General features: G+C 41.7%; 1 protein-coding gene across 1 annotated transcript in view; it reads left to right on the top strand.

Annotated features, from left to right (window-relative positions):
- MYO10 (myosin X) overlaps positions 1-15,620 on the top strand; it is a 300,888-nt gene that overhangs the window by 254,390 nt on the left and 30,878 nt on the right. The window contains exons 25-27 of the mRNA XM_068236720.1: positions 1,431-2,315; positions 5,267-5,390; positions 12,217-12,460. Of these exons, the coding sequence (XP_068092821.1) occupies positions 1,431-2,315; positions 5,267-5,390; positions 12,217-12,460 (1,253 nt within the window). The remainder of the gene's footprint in view (positions 1-1,430; positions 2,316-5,266; positions 5,391-12,216; positions 12,461-15,620) is intronic.

Consider the following 15,620-nt stretch of genomic DNA (forward strand, 5'->3'; position numbering starts at 1 on the left):
GGGGTCTGGGAGGTCAGCAGAAGGGTCTGGGGTCATTGTTGGAGACAGGTGGACGTGTGGAGACCATCCGTGGATACAGAGACTGCAGTTGGGACCATGGATCCAGGCATTTTTTTACTCGTAAACCTGGGAATTCTCTCTGTTGTTCGCCTCCTTCAGACATATCAGACATGTTGCTGGCAAAAAGAGCTCCAGCATGAAATCGCTGCTGCCCCACTCTTCGCTGGGCCCATGTGGTCCCCATCCAAAATGCATAGGAAGTGGGGTAGAACGTCCGGTTTTTGTAGCCAGTGTGTTGTGCGCTCTCCGGCTCTCATTGCTTTGTATTGGCCGGATGGGGCAGTCCGGCTCCGCTCCGGATACGGCTGCCGGAGGAGCCGGACCAAAAAATAGCGCATGTTGGAACGGACGCCGGAGTCCGGATCCGGCCCGGATCCGGTCCGGCTCCGGTCCGGCAGAACGAACGCATGTGAACGGACGCATAGGCTTTCATTGCCATGCCGTGCGTCCGTTCCGTCCGTTCTGAAAGCGGTCCGGCTCCGGCACGGCGATTCCGGACGGCCACCGCTAATGTGAACCGGGCCTTACATAGCAATGTGCGTAACTTTAAATGCGGCTTTTCCTGTTCTCATTAGGGGCCGCTACTATTAACTATATTAATTAACATAGTAGCGGCCGCTAGTGAAACACATCACAGGACTACCCGCATTTAAATTTATGTGCGTTGCTATGTAAGCAACGCAACGCGCGGAACTAATGAAGGCACGCTCCTTACATAGTAACGCGCAACACTAAGCCAACATTTAATGTCTGTCATCCCTCCGAGGATGAAGGCACCACATTGTGCATCATTCAGATCGACTAGTGAGAGAGAATCGCACAGGATCTCTCTTGCAGTGTGTGGGCCACTAGCCGATAGGCTTCCAGTCAACCACACTGTAGTTGTGAGCTCAGTAAAGTTGATTGCTTAATTACTCAATAAAAATTGAGTAATGTTTGGGTATCTATACTTCTGTACGAGAATTAAACATATCTTCTTATTGAAATTTAATCATTCTCCCCTATTCGCATTACAAAGGAATTTGATGTGTGTACCAGTAGCTTCTATTGAATTTCTGGGAATCCAGCATGTATCTTACTGTTAAATTCTGACACACTTCCAGTGTTTCTGCCAGTGCTTTATTTTCTTATTTATGCTTGTTCCAGCTTGCTTTCTGCTACATAGTTTTCATGAGATCTATAAGATTCAATGTGTATGAGGTTTTCCTACCCCCCAATGCAGTAATTGTTCAACTAAATCGGTCGAGGGTATGTGTTAGTCGTGGAACTTGTGTTAAACTTTAGTTTGTTGTCCAGTCAGTTACACATGACTTACCGTATGTACTGTTCAGTGGGAGCAGAGCCTAACACTTCCTCATTTATGATTGCAGGCTGAAGAAGAAAGAATTCAGGAGGAACTTGCTGCCATGTCAAAAGCTCTAATAACTAATGAAGCAAAGCCTGAATTTGAGAAACAGAAGGAAAACAAGCAGGTGGAAGAAATCCTCAGGTTGGAGAAAGAAATTGATGACTTGCAACGTATTAAGGAAAAGCAAGAACTGACTTTAACAGAAGCATCTTTACAAAGACTGCAGGAGCTTCGCGACCAGGAACTGAAGCGCTTAGAGGAGGAAGCATGTAGAGCAGCCCAGGAGTTCCTGGAGTCTCTAAATTTTGATGAGATTGATGAATGTGTTAAGAATATTGAGATGTCCCTGTCTGTAAGTGATGTGTTTCCAGAAGACCTCAATGGCGTTGCCAACTGCGATAAACCAAACTTTAACTTTAGTCAGCCTTATCCCGAAGAGGAGGTAGATGAAGGTTTTGTGGCTGATGATGATGCATTTAAAGATTCACCTAATCCAAGTGAGCATGGTCACTCAGACCAAAGAACAAGTGGGATTAGGACTAGTGATGATTCTTCAGAAGAAGATCCATATATGAATTACACAGTTGGACCAGTGCCTCCAGATATTCCAAAGAATGTGTTAGTTCCTCATGGACAAGATCCCAAAACATTCAAGAAAACGACCATTGGGGAATCTGCATACTGTGTACCAGAAAAAGAACACAAGGTTGTTGAAAACATTATTATTCTTGATGGAGATTTTGATTATGATCATGATGATTATCAAGATGGAGCCATCACTTCTGGAAGCAGCGTTACCTTCTCTAACTCACACAGCAGTCAGTGGTCCCCTGATTATCAGTGCTCCATAGGGACATACAACAGCTCATCCGCATACAGATTCAGTTCAGAAGGAGCACAGTCTTCAGTAAGTTCTTCCTATGGGTGTTTACTTCCTCTTTATCTATAATTTTCTTTTCTTGAATAGAATGTATTATTTAATACATAAAAACAGTTTACAATACAAGTGATTGCTTACGATCACAATGCTCACTATAGGTTTTCGATGTGGCATTTTGACAGTTAGAAGCTAGCTGCTTATCCCCGACCACCACTACTAATCTACATATCCTATATCATGATCATGTGACCATGTTGTTTATTGAGTATTTAATGTCTTTGGCAATTGATAGGAAATAAGAAGCCTGTAGTGTAATTAGGTACAGATATGTATCCTCATTACTTGCCACATTGTATAGGTGAATAATAACAGGAGTATCAAGTGTGATCTCTATATAATGATTTTACAGCAGCATTAGGCGCATAAGGCTGTTCATACAGGAAACAGAAAGTAAAATACCAGGTGAGTGCAGGTCAGTCAGAGTAGACTGTCATGTACTAAGATGTATGGGATATATTTCAGTAAACATAGATCTTAACAGCTCTGGGAATATGGGAATACTGGTATCTAAAGATAATTTGGCAGTGCATAGAAATTCTTGTATAGTTTCACACAGTAGCTCTGCCACAGAATAGACAAAACACAATGCTGCATTACTTACCAGTGGCCTTTTGCAGTGATATATGCAGAATATTGGTCTGCATTTTCTCAATTTCTTCTAGTATGGAGATCACTGGAAACATTTCAGCAGTTCTATAAGCCAGACCTGATTTAATAAAGTTCCTGATGAAGCTGTACCTGTACCCTTGCTACGGTAATCACACCACTGTTATTTCACTGTTCATAAACCCATATGGCCCAATATGATAAAGATAAGATTTGCACACTTTTACTACATAATAGCAGGCACTCATAATAAACCCTTACGCAGTGGCTTTCAAAATTGACTACTTTTCCACTAAAGACTGTGATTGTATGGTTGTGTATTCTATATTCGTTATGCAAACAACTTAAGCCTCAGCAAACCTAATTCTGAATGGAAAGTAAATGTAGTTTTCTACAGTATTTCTGTTTGCCTGTTCACAGTGGAAATATGTTAAACTTTGTAAAGGAACAAAAAGAAACAGAAAAGATTGCTGAGAAAGTATAGTTGCTATCCACACACTGTGCAAAGACAGATGCATTCAGATATGGCTTATTATGATTCACTTACTCACAGGAGGCAAAAGTAAGCCTGTAGGGAAAGTGGTGGCTGGCTGCCATCTTTAACTTAAAAAAAACCAAAAAAACTTTCTTACCTGGCTGTCATGCCGATCATTTGGCTTTGGTCACTTATTTTTCTGCTCTACTGGAAGTTCCAATGATGACGTTATGCTGTGGCTTCTGGCCAGGGATCAGTCTCCTGGGCGTGTCATTGCAGCAGCCTCCCAAGTTTACCTCTGGGAAGAGTATGGCATTTGCACCAGTCTCCCCTGTCTTTCACCACTAATTGTTCGGGAAGTGTGGCTGTAACAGCTACCTTTCTCGACGGGTCGATTCGATAATTTCCAACCAGTTGGTTCAACTCCCGATTGATAATGTGGTAGATTTTCCATAGTAGTTAATGGAAAATCAATTGCGTTATCAATTAATAGTTGATCCAACCAGTTGGAAATGATCAAATTGACACATTGATCTAACAGGAAATTGCATGGTGTGTACTGGGTTTTACAGAGCAAGACTGATGTATGTATTCTGGTAGAGAGACTTATTCGTTGACAGCTGTGAGATTTTTTTTTCTCTTTTTGGTGTTGGTGAGATAAAAGAATGGGTATTATATGTCCAACTGTGCCAACTATTCAAAACAATGGCTATTCTCCATTGTAAGTTAGGAAGCAGTGGTGTGAAAAAGTAGTGAAAACTCTGTGATTTGTGTAAGTCCATCATATGACAGTCCCAGTCACAGACTTCCCATTAACAGTATACATACAATCATAACAGGAATGATAAGGTACATACACACGTCGGATTTTTCCAAACGACCGGTCGCTTAGACGTCAAATCGGGCGTATGTACAGTCGGTCGCTTAGCTGATAACGGTGGTTTTAGCGGATTCGCAAAGCGGATCCGTCAAAACCAGCATTATCAACTGAACGACCGACTGTACACACTCCCGATTTGATGTCCAAACGACCGATTATTTGGACGTTCAAACGACGAGTCGTTTGGAAAAATCTGACGTGTGTATGTACCTAAAGAGCAAAAATGCTTCAGTGAAAGTTCAGCAAACATGGGGATAAAGCAGTTGCAAGACAGGTGCAGAAGGGCAGGAATAAAGCAAGTGGGCAGATCCAAGCAAGCTCCACCAGCATACTGTCTCAGTTACTTGCCTGCCAATTGAAAAGACCTGCAAACCTGCTGCTAAAGTGAAATCCCCATCTTAGCTGTTTCCCAGTGGCTGCTGCAGTCTATTGTGCTGTATTGGTGGGATGGATATCCACATGGATCTGCAAAGGTTCAAGGCAGCATGTGGGGAGAGCTAACTGCATATACTTCCGCGTATCAAGAACATGTATGTGGAGTCTGAGATTCCTGACTCCACCCACCAACTAGTTTTGTGCTTGCATGCTTCCTCAGGGTGTGGCCATATAAGACTATACACCCACTGTGGTAACAGAACACTCGCATAGCTCTTGTAAATGCCTACCTATTTGTAAGAAGTGTAAAAAGTTATGAATACACCCACTTTCAATGTGTAAATATTTTACTGAAATCAAATATTTACACCAAAAAGTTTATTTTGACGCACACTACCCTGTTTTATCGCCTTTGGTCTTCTGTCCTTATGTTAGAAGATCATACACACACTCAAAAAATCTCTAAACAGCACAATGAGCAAGCAACGAACAACAAATGAAACACTGTCATTCAGATATAACTGATGATTTGAAGAAAAACGAGCATTGATTGTTAAATATTAGCTGCTTGTTTCCTTACAGTTTGAAGATAGCGATGAAGACTTCGATTCAAGGTTTGACACAGATGACGAGCTCTCCTACAGAAGAGATTCAGTCTACAGCTGCGTTACACTGCCTTACTTCCACAGCTTTCTGCACATGAAAGGTACATACTCTACATGCAGCTATTTTACAAACCAACCCACAGCCACATAACTGGTCCGAGGACAGATGTAACTATAGGATGATGGGATTGTGGGGTAAAGTGAGATAATTAGTGTACCTCTGTATGAGCACTCTCAGCCAGGAAGAAGGGATTGCTGCAACCATTCTGACCACAGAATTACCTCTATATGCATCAAGAATAAGACCGTCTTAGCTTCCGATCTGATATATATTTTGAGTTAAGGAAAATGTTTTTAAAACTTTTTTTGCATTTTGGTAGAATTGTAGCTGATATCGCATATTTTGATGTAGAATCGACCATGTCTAAAGCTCATCCCTAATCCTTAATGTGCCTGTGTATGTGTGACCCCTTTCATATGTATGGCAACCTTGATCAATGGTGTCATACCCTTTTGCACTCAGGATTCTGTGCGGTTGACATGATTCATGATACTTTTCCCCGTGTTATGATAATCACCTAGCTTATGTCTTATGCTTTGTTCCAGTGGCACGCGTTAAAGTAAATATGTATAATGTCTTGCCTTGTGCTGGCTTTGTCTCAGTAGCACAAAGAAAGGGAGGGGGTGTACATGTCTTGCTGGGCACTGCTCACAGGGCTAACACTTGTACATAATGAGCACAAAGAGGTCATGCTGAGGGACCCCTCCAATCATTGCAGGTCATGTTCATTGTGCGTCTACATCTGGAGAGAAAGTAATCTATGGCCAAAATTTTAATTGGTGACAATGAACAATGGCTCTTTAGTCTTTCATCTTTCACCTGGATCATTGCACAATAACCTTCTAGAAATTTTGTGGCAGAGAATAAGTCAGTCATTTTGCATTTTACCTTAGATGCTTATAGCCATCTATAATATACATATATATATATATATATATATATATATATATATATATATATATATATATATATATATATATACATACATACATAAAAGTTGTTGTTAATAATATAAGCAGTGTCATATTATTATCAGGACCAGATTTCAGTTATGCCTCCAGGTCACTGTTACTGTGCTTTGTGATTTCTTTAAAGGGACTCCGAGCACCTCTCATGGGCATGCCTTAAGACTCCGACCAGTACCGCAAAGTGCTTAAAGATGCATACCTTTCTGTGGCTTGTGCTCTCCTCTTTCATTTGATGCCTGAATCACCATTCTACACCCAACAGTTTTAATTTGTTTTCAATTTAAAAATCGCAGCTGCCATCTTGGCTATGTTATAACTTCCGGGTCACCCCTGTCTTCTCTGTTAGAGAAGTGCATCACTGAATGAAGCAGGAAGAGGAAGTGACACACATGGCCATTGCAAGAGACTCCTCCAAAGGGGTATTAGCACGATTTTGTTGGAAGTCGTCTGGCTTAAAGGCATGCCCATGAGAGGTGCTCGGAGTCCCTTTAATAACTATATAATTCAATATATTCTTTCTGTGACAAAACATTTATTTATGAATGTTTATCTTATTGAACACTTCTATATGACAAGACTTAGGGTCCTTTTACACGTAATCAGTTGCTCCCAGTTATAACTGAAAGACGGCTGCATTTTAACCCTTACAGGGGCACGGAAGCATTGCTCTTAGCTGATAAATGTCCAGGATGAAACAAGATGATGGGATCAAGCACAACATTTGCTGAAACAAAGAGAAAAGCCAGTACCGAAGTTTAAAAACGCTGTCGATTCAAATGAACAACTAGTCCCAAGCGCCACAATTAATGTCTGTGTGAACCGGCCCTTATATATGGAACAGGGTGTGGTCAGCTTTCCTTCACCCTATCATACATCATGTCTTAGTATGGACATAGTTATTACTTTAGTCAATTTACAATATACAGGCCCCCAAGTATGGTTTCCTCCAGAAAAAAAAAATGAATATTGTATTTGATATATTTGTGCACTAGACATAATCTGTGGCTTGAGTGCCTGAAATGAGGACAACTTAAATTACTAGGAAAGCCCTCAGAGTGCATCAGTCATATCATATTTCAGATGCTAATAGTCACTAGAAGACACCCTAAGCAGAGCATAACAATAATGTGGATGAGTTATAGTGTCGATGTACGTAAGTGTATAGTTCTTTCTTGCTTAAGGGCAAAACTACAGTGAAACTAGTCAAACATGTTTTTTTAGGAGACATGAGACAAAAGAAAGCACATTTTGGCTATTTTATTACAGAAATGATTAGTAGAGTTCATTGATATCAGTGAAACATATTCAGTGATGCACAAACTGGAATGTCAAACTACTTCATGAGTGTAAGTGGTTGGTGCTTTATAAGTAAAGTCAAATATGAATATTGATTAGAAGTAATTACGTGCACTGACTATTTTCTCTACAATGTTACTGGAGCCCACTTGAGTTTAGGAATACTGGAGGCTAGGATTATTGTCTATAGTCTCTCTTTGTCTGATTTTGATTGGCGTTCCCTTGTGAATTTGTGTGGACTCTCTAGAAACAGGTTACAGGTCACCAGTATGTGTACGGAGTCACCTTCACTGAACTGTACCCATGCAGGATATATTATCTCCTTAGATTAGTTCCTCAGTCTATAGTTTCTGAAAATGTACAGTTCTACCATGTTGCTGAACTGTACTCTGCAGAGATACAGTAATATGTTTCAGATATATGCCAACATTTCTAAGGTAGATCCATTGGCTTTCAGTAGATTACTGTGAATATTATTTTCCAGTTTATTTTGTTTTGGGAGTAGATACGTTTTGTGGTAGGTTGGAAGTTGTTGGTTTTTTTTGTTGTTGTTGGTTTTTTTTGTGTCTGAAGCCCAGAACATGGCAATGTATTCAATAAATATTTAATTATTTCATAGTCTTCATGTTGCTAGTTGATATGAAAGCCTTCTCCGGTCTTACCACAAATAGATTTGTGTACTGTGGTTCAGCTCTCACATTCCCACTGAAGTTTCAGTCTGCTGCAGGTAGATCTGTACCCCAGATGCAAAACAGCTGTGGATCAGAATGTAATATATTAATTGTGTGACTATCTGCAGGTACTGTATATTTCGTTATTCCGGGTATATGTCACATGCTGCTAGCCCATCATCCTGGGTGTATTCATGTTCATGATAGCTAGGATGGTTTCATCAGGTATGAGAACCGTTGCAATAAGTTTGTTTAGAACGTTATTTGTTTTGTGAAAATAGCTGTCTGTTCAGTAGGATGTAGCATCAGGCCATCATAGAATCTTTAAGAATGAGCAGATGTAACACACCCTATATTTGAAAGAATTTTCTTAATGAAATATAAATATGCAACTGAGAGCAAAGGCTCAGGGATAAACTGTAGTAGGAGGTAAGTACCCACTCATCCATGCGACCTCTCAACTCAGGTACATATTTGTCAGATTACAAGAACACAGTCAAAGAATCTGGAGGATATGATATACTAGAATTGCTAAACACAGCAAGCATCATATACTCTAGATCAGTGTTTCTCAACATTTTATTGGTATGTACCCCTTTTAAAACCCTGTACTCACCAAGTACCCCCTGGCATAGTAAACATTATCTCAAGTACCCCTTGACAAATATATTTTTAATCATAGTACATAATAATTGGTTCTAAACTATTTCCAAGCATTTATTATTGCTTTTAATTAGCTATAATACTAATTTGGTGTTGTTTATGTAGGATTTATCATGATCTAAAACTCTAAATTTGTTGTACTTAGTTAATTATATCAAGCCTGAGTACCCCCTGGAACAATCTGAAGTACCCCCTGGGGTACGCGTACCACACGTTGAGAACCTAGGCTCTAGATAGCCGAAGATTCAAAACTACAGGGAAGAGCTTTCATCCCTCCTTAGATACACTCTAGCAAGTCCTCTCATGAAACTCAGGTGTTTTAAAGGAAACCTTAACTGAGAGGGATATGGATGTTTTCCTTTTAAACAATACCAGTTGCCTGGCAGTCGTGATCTCTTTAGTTGCAATAGTGGCTGAATCATACACCTGAAACAAGCATGCAGCTAATCCAGTCTGACTTCAGTCAGAGCACCTGATCTGCATGCTTGTTGAGGGGCTGCGGCTAAAATTATTAGAGACACAGGATCTGCAGGAGAGTCAGGCAACTGGTATTATTTTAAAAGGAAAAATTCATATCCTTCTCAGTTTAGGTTCCCTTTAAAGGAGTATTGTAGGGGGGTAGGGGGAAAAGAGTTGAATTTGTCTGGGGCTTCTAATGATCCCCCCGCAGATGTCATGTGCCCACAGAGTCACTCACCGATGCTCTTGTCCCCGCCTCCGGTTCACTTCTGGAATTTCCGACTTTAAATCCGGAAAACCACCGCGCATGCGCGCCCGGGTTCTCGCTCCCTCTGGCATCATCAGAAGCATACTGCGCAGGCGCAGACCGTATTGGGCCTGCGCAATGCACTCCTGGTGACATCAGCGGGAGGGCGTGGCCATACGGGCACAGTGGTTTTCTGACTTTAAAGTCGGAAATTTCAGAAGTGAACCGGAGACGGGGACCAGAGCATTGGTGAGTGGCTGTGCGGGTACAGGAGGTCTGCGGGGGACCATTAGAAGCCCCGGGTAAGTTCAACTCTTTTCCCCCTACTCCTCTACAGTAGTCCTTTAAAGAGACTCTGAAGTCTCGTAAAAATCATGTTTGTAATAAAAAAAATGTGTTTAACATCTTTGCTCTACCTAAACCACCGCATCCCCGTCGCTGTACACTAACTAAATCCCCCCAAACTCCCCGGGGGGAGGCAGCGCTTCCGTGAGAGGCAAAGCCATGAGCTGCAGCTCTGCCTCTCAGCGCGTCTGTCAGCCCGGATCGCCGCCTCTCCCCCGCCCCTCTCAGTCTTCCTTCACTGAGAGGGGCGGGGAGAGGCGGAGATCCGCCGCTGATAGACGGGCATGGAGGCAGAGCTGCGGCTCATAGCTCTGCCTCCAACAGCAGCAAAATCCACGACCAAGAAAGTCGTGGATTTTGCGGTGGAGAGGGACGGGGGAGTTAGGGGGGATTTAGATAGATTTCAGTGGCGGGGATGCGGCGGTTTAGGTAGGGCAAAGATGTTAAACACATTTTTTAATTAAAAACATGATTTATAGGAGACTTCAGTGTCTCTTTAAGTAGCAGTAGAGAACCTAATTACTTTTCTCAGGGTTTTTGTTTTTCTAGTCACCTTATTAGTTTGCTGTTATAGACAGGAATAAAGTAGCTATGTGTCTTCTGATTATAGCCACTGGTGTCAGTGACAGGTCAACACTTCCATCATCTACAGGTTATCTTTTGTGTGTAGAAATTGTGGAATTAGACTATTTATCTCCTGTAGGCAGGACTGTGGAAGAAAGTACAGGTTGTGAGCTATAAACACTCTAATGTTGGGCATACACGGCGCGATAGTTGTTATCAATCGAGCCGCTGATGGCTCGATTGATAATATTCAACCTGTCCGATCACCGCGGTGGATCGATTCCGCGCTCGATCCCCGCGGGCGGACACTGGAAGAAACGCGCGGCTGATAAGGAGCTGCCCGTGGAGACAAGCGGGAATCGATCCACGCGGACGAGCGGGGACGTGCGGCTCGATTCCAGCGCATAAACGATCCTATACGATCCCTCTCGGATCAGATTCGATCAGAGAGGGATCTATCTGTTGAGGAAGGCGTAGCCCGAAACATGTCGTGTCCTGACACTCTGTAACTGTACGTATGCGCCTAATACAGATTACTTGAAATAGCCTTGTGTGTGCCGTCTTCTTTTCTGGTTTGAAAGCACATTGTGCAGGAGTGGTGTACCTGCAGAAGTTGGCACCGGCTTCCAGGTCTAGAGTCACAGACCTGGTCGATTTGCCATCAGATTCGACCAACAGATAGATCCCTCTCTGATCGAATCTGATCAGAGAGGGATCGTATGGCTGCCTTTTCTGCAAACAGATTGTGAATCGATATTCAGCATGAAACCGATCACAATATGTGCCTCTGCCGCGACCCCCCCCCCCCGCCCCCCCGCATACATTACCGGTAATGTATTGCTGATGGCGTCGGTTGTCGGGCATTCAAACGCCGCTATCGACGCACTCTCGACCTGCCGGCAATCGAGCAAAATCTTCAGCACGAACGGCTCGACGGGAATCGACGGTACAATTGATTTAGGACAGAAATTGATCGTTCTGACAGCGTTTGTGATTTCACAGCAGATTCGATCACAGTAATCGAATCTGCTGTATATCGGCGGGAAAATCGTTAGGTGTATGGGCCCCTTACCAGAAAATCTAACAAAAGAATCTAACAGAAAATTGTATGGTGTATTCCCAGCATTAGATTTTCTTTGGTTTAAATGATTGTTCACATCAATACTGATCAAATCTGTGTGTGCAGGTGTTCCCCATGTTTTTAGCCTCCCCTTCAGTGATTGAGAAGGATGGCTTGTTCTTCTTGGTCCCTCACTCTTGTTACTCTATTGTATTGCCTGCCCCACAGCACACACTTTTCCTCCTCCTCACCTCTCTATAGAACAGAAAGCACTGCTTAGCAGAGAGTGTCCTGAGCAGAATTTGAAGCTGGGTAACTGGCATTCCAAGGCAAGATCGCCAGCCAAATAGTTAACAAATAAATATATTTGAGTATTACTGTAGTGAGGTGCAGTCTCAACAAAGTATTTGGTAGTTCTTTGTTCTTCATTCAACATGACAACTTTGTTTTAAAGTTACATTTAGCATGTTTCTCTAAAATATAGAAAATAAAATCTTGATTTATTTCCTTCCAAAAACACAGCTGATGATCTGTTTTTGTTTTTCTTTGTTGAATTAAATGAAATGATTAGCATTATTGTGTATTTGTGGTAGGTGGAATGATGAACACATGGAAGAAACGGTGGTGTGTCTTGAAAGATGAGACCTTCTTATGGTTCAGGTCCAAGCAGGAGGCTCTGAAGCAGGGCTGGCTTCATAAGAAAGGCGGTGGATCCTCAACCCTGTCTAGAAGGAACTGGAAGAAGCGTTGGTTTGTTCTTCGTCAGTCCAAACTCATGTACTTTGAAAATGACAGCGAGGAAAAGTTGAAGGGGACCATAGAACTACGAGAAGCAAAGTATGAACATAATAATTGCTTATTTCAGTTCAGTTTTGGGTTTAGCTGCCATTTACTACATGAAAGGAGACAGTAACATTCTTAAGTTTGCAAGATAAATTTAGAGGTAGAACTTCATCTTTAAATGCATAATCTACAGTATGGTAAATTTAGAGGTAGAACTTCATCTTTAAATGCATAATCTACAGTATGGTAAATTTAGAGGTAGAACTTCATCTTTAAATGCATAATCTGCAGTATGGGTGAATATACTGTGTGGAATGCCAGTCAGGAGAGTCGCATCATGAATCCTTTAGCTGAGTACCCACAGAAGCGGAGCGGGAACTCTGCCGACAAAAAATCGTTTGTTGATCCATCTTTCATCATCGTGAATGATGGGGCGTGAACAGTGAAAATGATCATTCTAATTTTCGCTACAGTCCATTGACGCAATGATCGCAATGTGATCCAACTTCCTGGTTCCAATATGATCCAACTTCATGGTTTTTTTAAACAAATGATTGTCGCAGTTCTTCGGACGTCTTTAACCATTGTTTAAACTCATTTTCATTAAACAATGTTACGCAATATCACGCAAAATAAATGTTCATCGCGAAAAATCTTACAGAAAAATCTTGCCTGTGGTTATGGACCTTCATTTCTACCTGTAGACATTAGGTCCTGCCCTATGTGCATGTTAGGCACATGTGAAATTTGCGTTGAGTTCCCTGTTTAAACAGGAAAGCAACTGAATAGAACAGAATAGTCGCAGTGCAAATTAGGGCCTGTACACACTGCTGCGCTTGCGCTGTGCTTTTAAAATCGCATGCATTTTTTAATCGCAAGGTCTTTCGAAAAATCATGAAAATCGCGAAGACCTGTACGCACTGGAGCAGTGCGATTTTCTATTTTCATAAAGGTTTTGCGATTTAAAAATCACGTGATTTTAAAAACGCAGCACAAGCGCAGCAGTGTGTACAGACCCTTACGCACTTGTTGTGTCACATGTGGTGAAGGATGTGGTCAATGAAAAGTATGCTTCACTGTCACTGTAAACACGTGCGTTATGCATGCCTGCACATGCATACAGTGCTTTGGAATACCACACGTCTTTTGATCACACCTCACCAGACGCAAGGTGAATGTCACATTGGTTTAACTTTTCAGTGCGATTTTACACGTTAAATTACATCCATTATGTCACACCGCAACGCCCTGCTGTGAAGGGGCCTGGCAGGAGATTTTACTCTAAATCTTATGCAGACATTTACAGGGTAAAGGCCCATACACACGTCGGATTTCTGGGAACGACGGGTCGTTTGAACGTTCCGTCGTTCGCCCGCTAAATCGGGCGTGTGTACAGACTATCGTTCGCTTGATAAGAGTGAGTTTGAGCGATTCGCCTGGCGGATCGCTCAAACTCACTCTTATCAAGCGAACGATAGTCTGTACACACGCCTGATTTAATGGGGGAACGACGGGACGTTCAAACGACCCGTCGTTCGCGGAAATCCGACGTGTGTATGGGCCTTAACTATGACTAAGGGCACAGCTGTCAGTTTGATCCTGTGGATGTCTATGGTCCATATGCAATTTACTTTTTTCCTGAGTTTTCTCCAAGGAGATTTTCATCTTCTAAAATTATTCTAAATAGAAGAATTTTTCATCTTCTATTTAGAATAATTTTTCAGCACTTTGCAACTGGAAAAGTACCAAAAAGTAGGTGAAAAAGTACTATCAAAATAATTCAGATTATTTACGTGCTTGCTGGTAGCTTAAAGGGAACCAGAGATGAACCTGAACCTTGAAAATTAAAAAAATGTTATACATACCTGGGGCTTCCTCCAGCCCCATACACTCTGATCGATCCTACACCGCCATCCTCCTCTGCCCGCAGCTACGAGAACCGGGTCCCGTCACTGACGTCATCAGAGCCAGCTATGCAGGAGAAGTGCACCCTCTACGTATCTCTCCAGCGGCTGCTGCAGAGATACACAAACAGCGCACTTTCCTTTACACTTAGACTGCCTCCAACTGACGGAACAGCGGGGAGCCCGTTCTCGTAGCTGCGGGCAGAGGAGGATGGCGGTGTGGGATCGATCAGAGCGTATGGGGCTTGAGGAAGCCCCAGGTATGTATAACATCTTTTTCATTTTCATCTATGGTTCCCTTTAAAGGACACCTGAAGTGAAAGGGATATGGAGGCTGCCATATTTATTTCCTTGTAAGCAATACTAGTTGCCTGGCTATCCTGATGATCCTCTGCCTCTATATAATTGTTTATCAGCTTTTATGAACTTAACTGAAGACTGCGGATCCCTTTTCTGTTGACATTGACATGTAGTGGGAAGTACAGCTAGAAGGGCCCCCAAGCTAAGAGACCATTTAGTGACTAGCGAGTACAGAGCATGCTTGTGATTATGTATGGTTGGCTATGTGTGTGATGGCGTCTTCTCAGCTTCTGTGTTTGTTTTTATGAATGGGAGATAAATGATGGGATACACTAATATTTATTGCAAAGCTGGAAATTATCTTTTTTAATAGTAATATATTTTGCTTATTACTTCTAAGGTGCATTATACCTCTTTTTTGCTCTTTACTTTGTTCTTTTAAATTGTACGTTGCACCCAGTACCACTTTATTATGCTGTAAGGCAAAAGTTGATGGATTAACTATAGACTCAATACTAACACCATAACAGAATATGGAGGCTGACATTTATTTATTTTTAAACAATGCAAATTGCCTGGTTTCCTTCTGATAATCTGCCTCTAATGGTGGCCATACATGGTACAATAAAAACGTTTGATTATCCCGTTAATTCGATCTAAATGATCGAATTGAATGAAAGTTGAAAAAAAAAATTTCGATCAAGAAATTCGAACGATTACCCTGTTTTTTCGAGAAAAATTAGATCCGACATGCTGGAAAAATCTTTATATTCGTCCTAACGGAATAATAGAACTAAGTGATCTAATCGAAAAAATGAAAAATTGTACCATGTATGGCCACCCTTAAGGTGACTATACAACATTTAGATTTCTGTCCAATGTGTAAAACAGATCAATTTCTCCCTGATCTGATCACAGAGGAACTGAATTCTCCCATACACTGCACACAGATTTTCAGTAGATATCTGTATAAAGTCTATTTAAAATATATTGAACCAGGGTGTTGCACT

This window comes from Hyperolius riggenbachi, chromosome 5 (genome assembly GCF_040937935.1).
Source record: "Hyperolius riggenbachi isolate aHypRig1 chromosome 5, aHypRig1.pri, whole genome shotgun sequence".
NCBI classification, from domain to species: Eukaryota; Metazoa; Chordata; class Amphibia; order Anura; family Hyperoliidae; genus Hyperolius; species Hyperolius riggenbachi.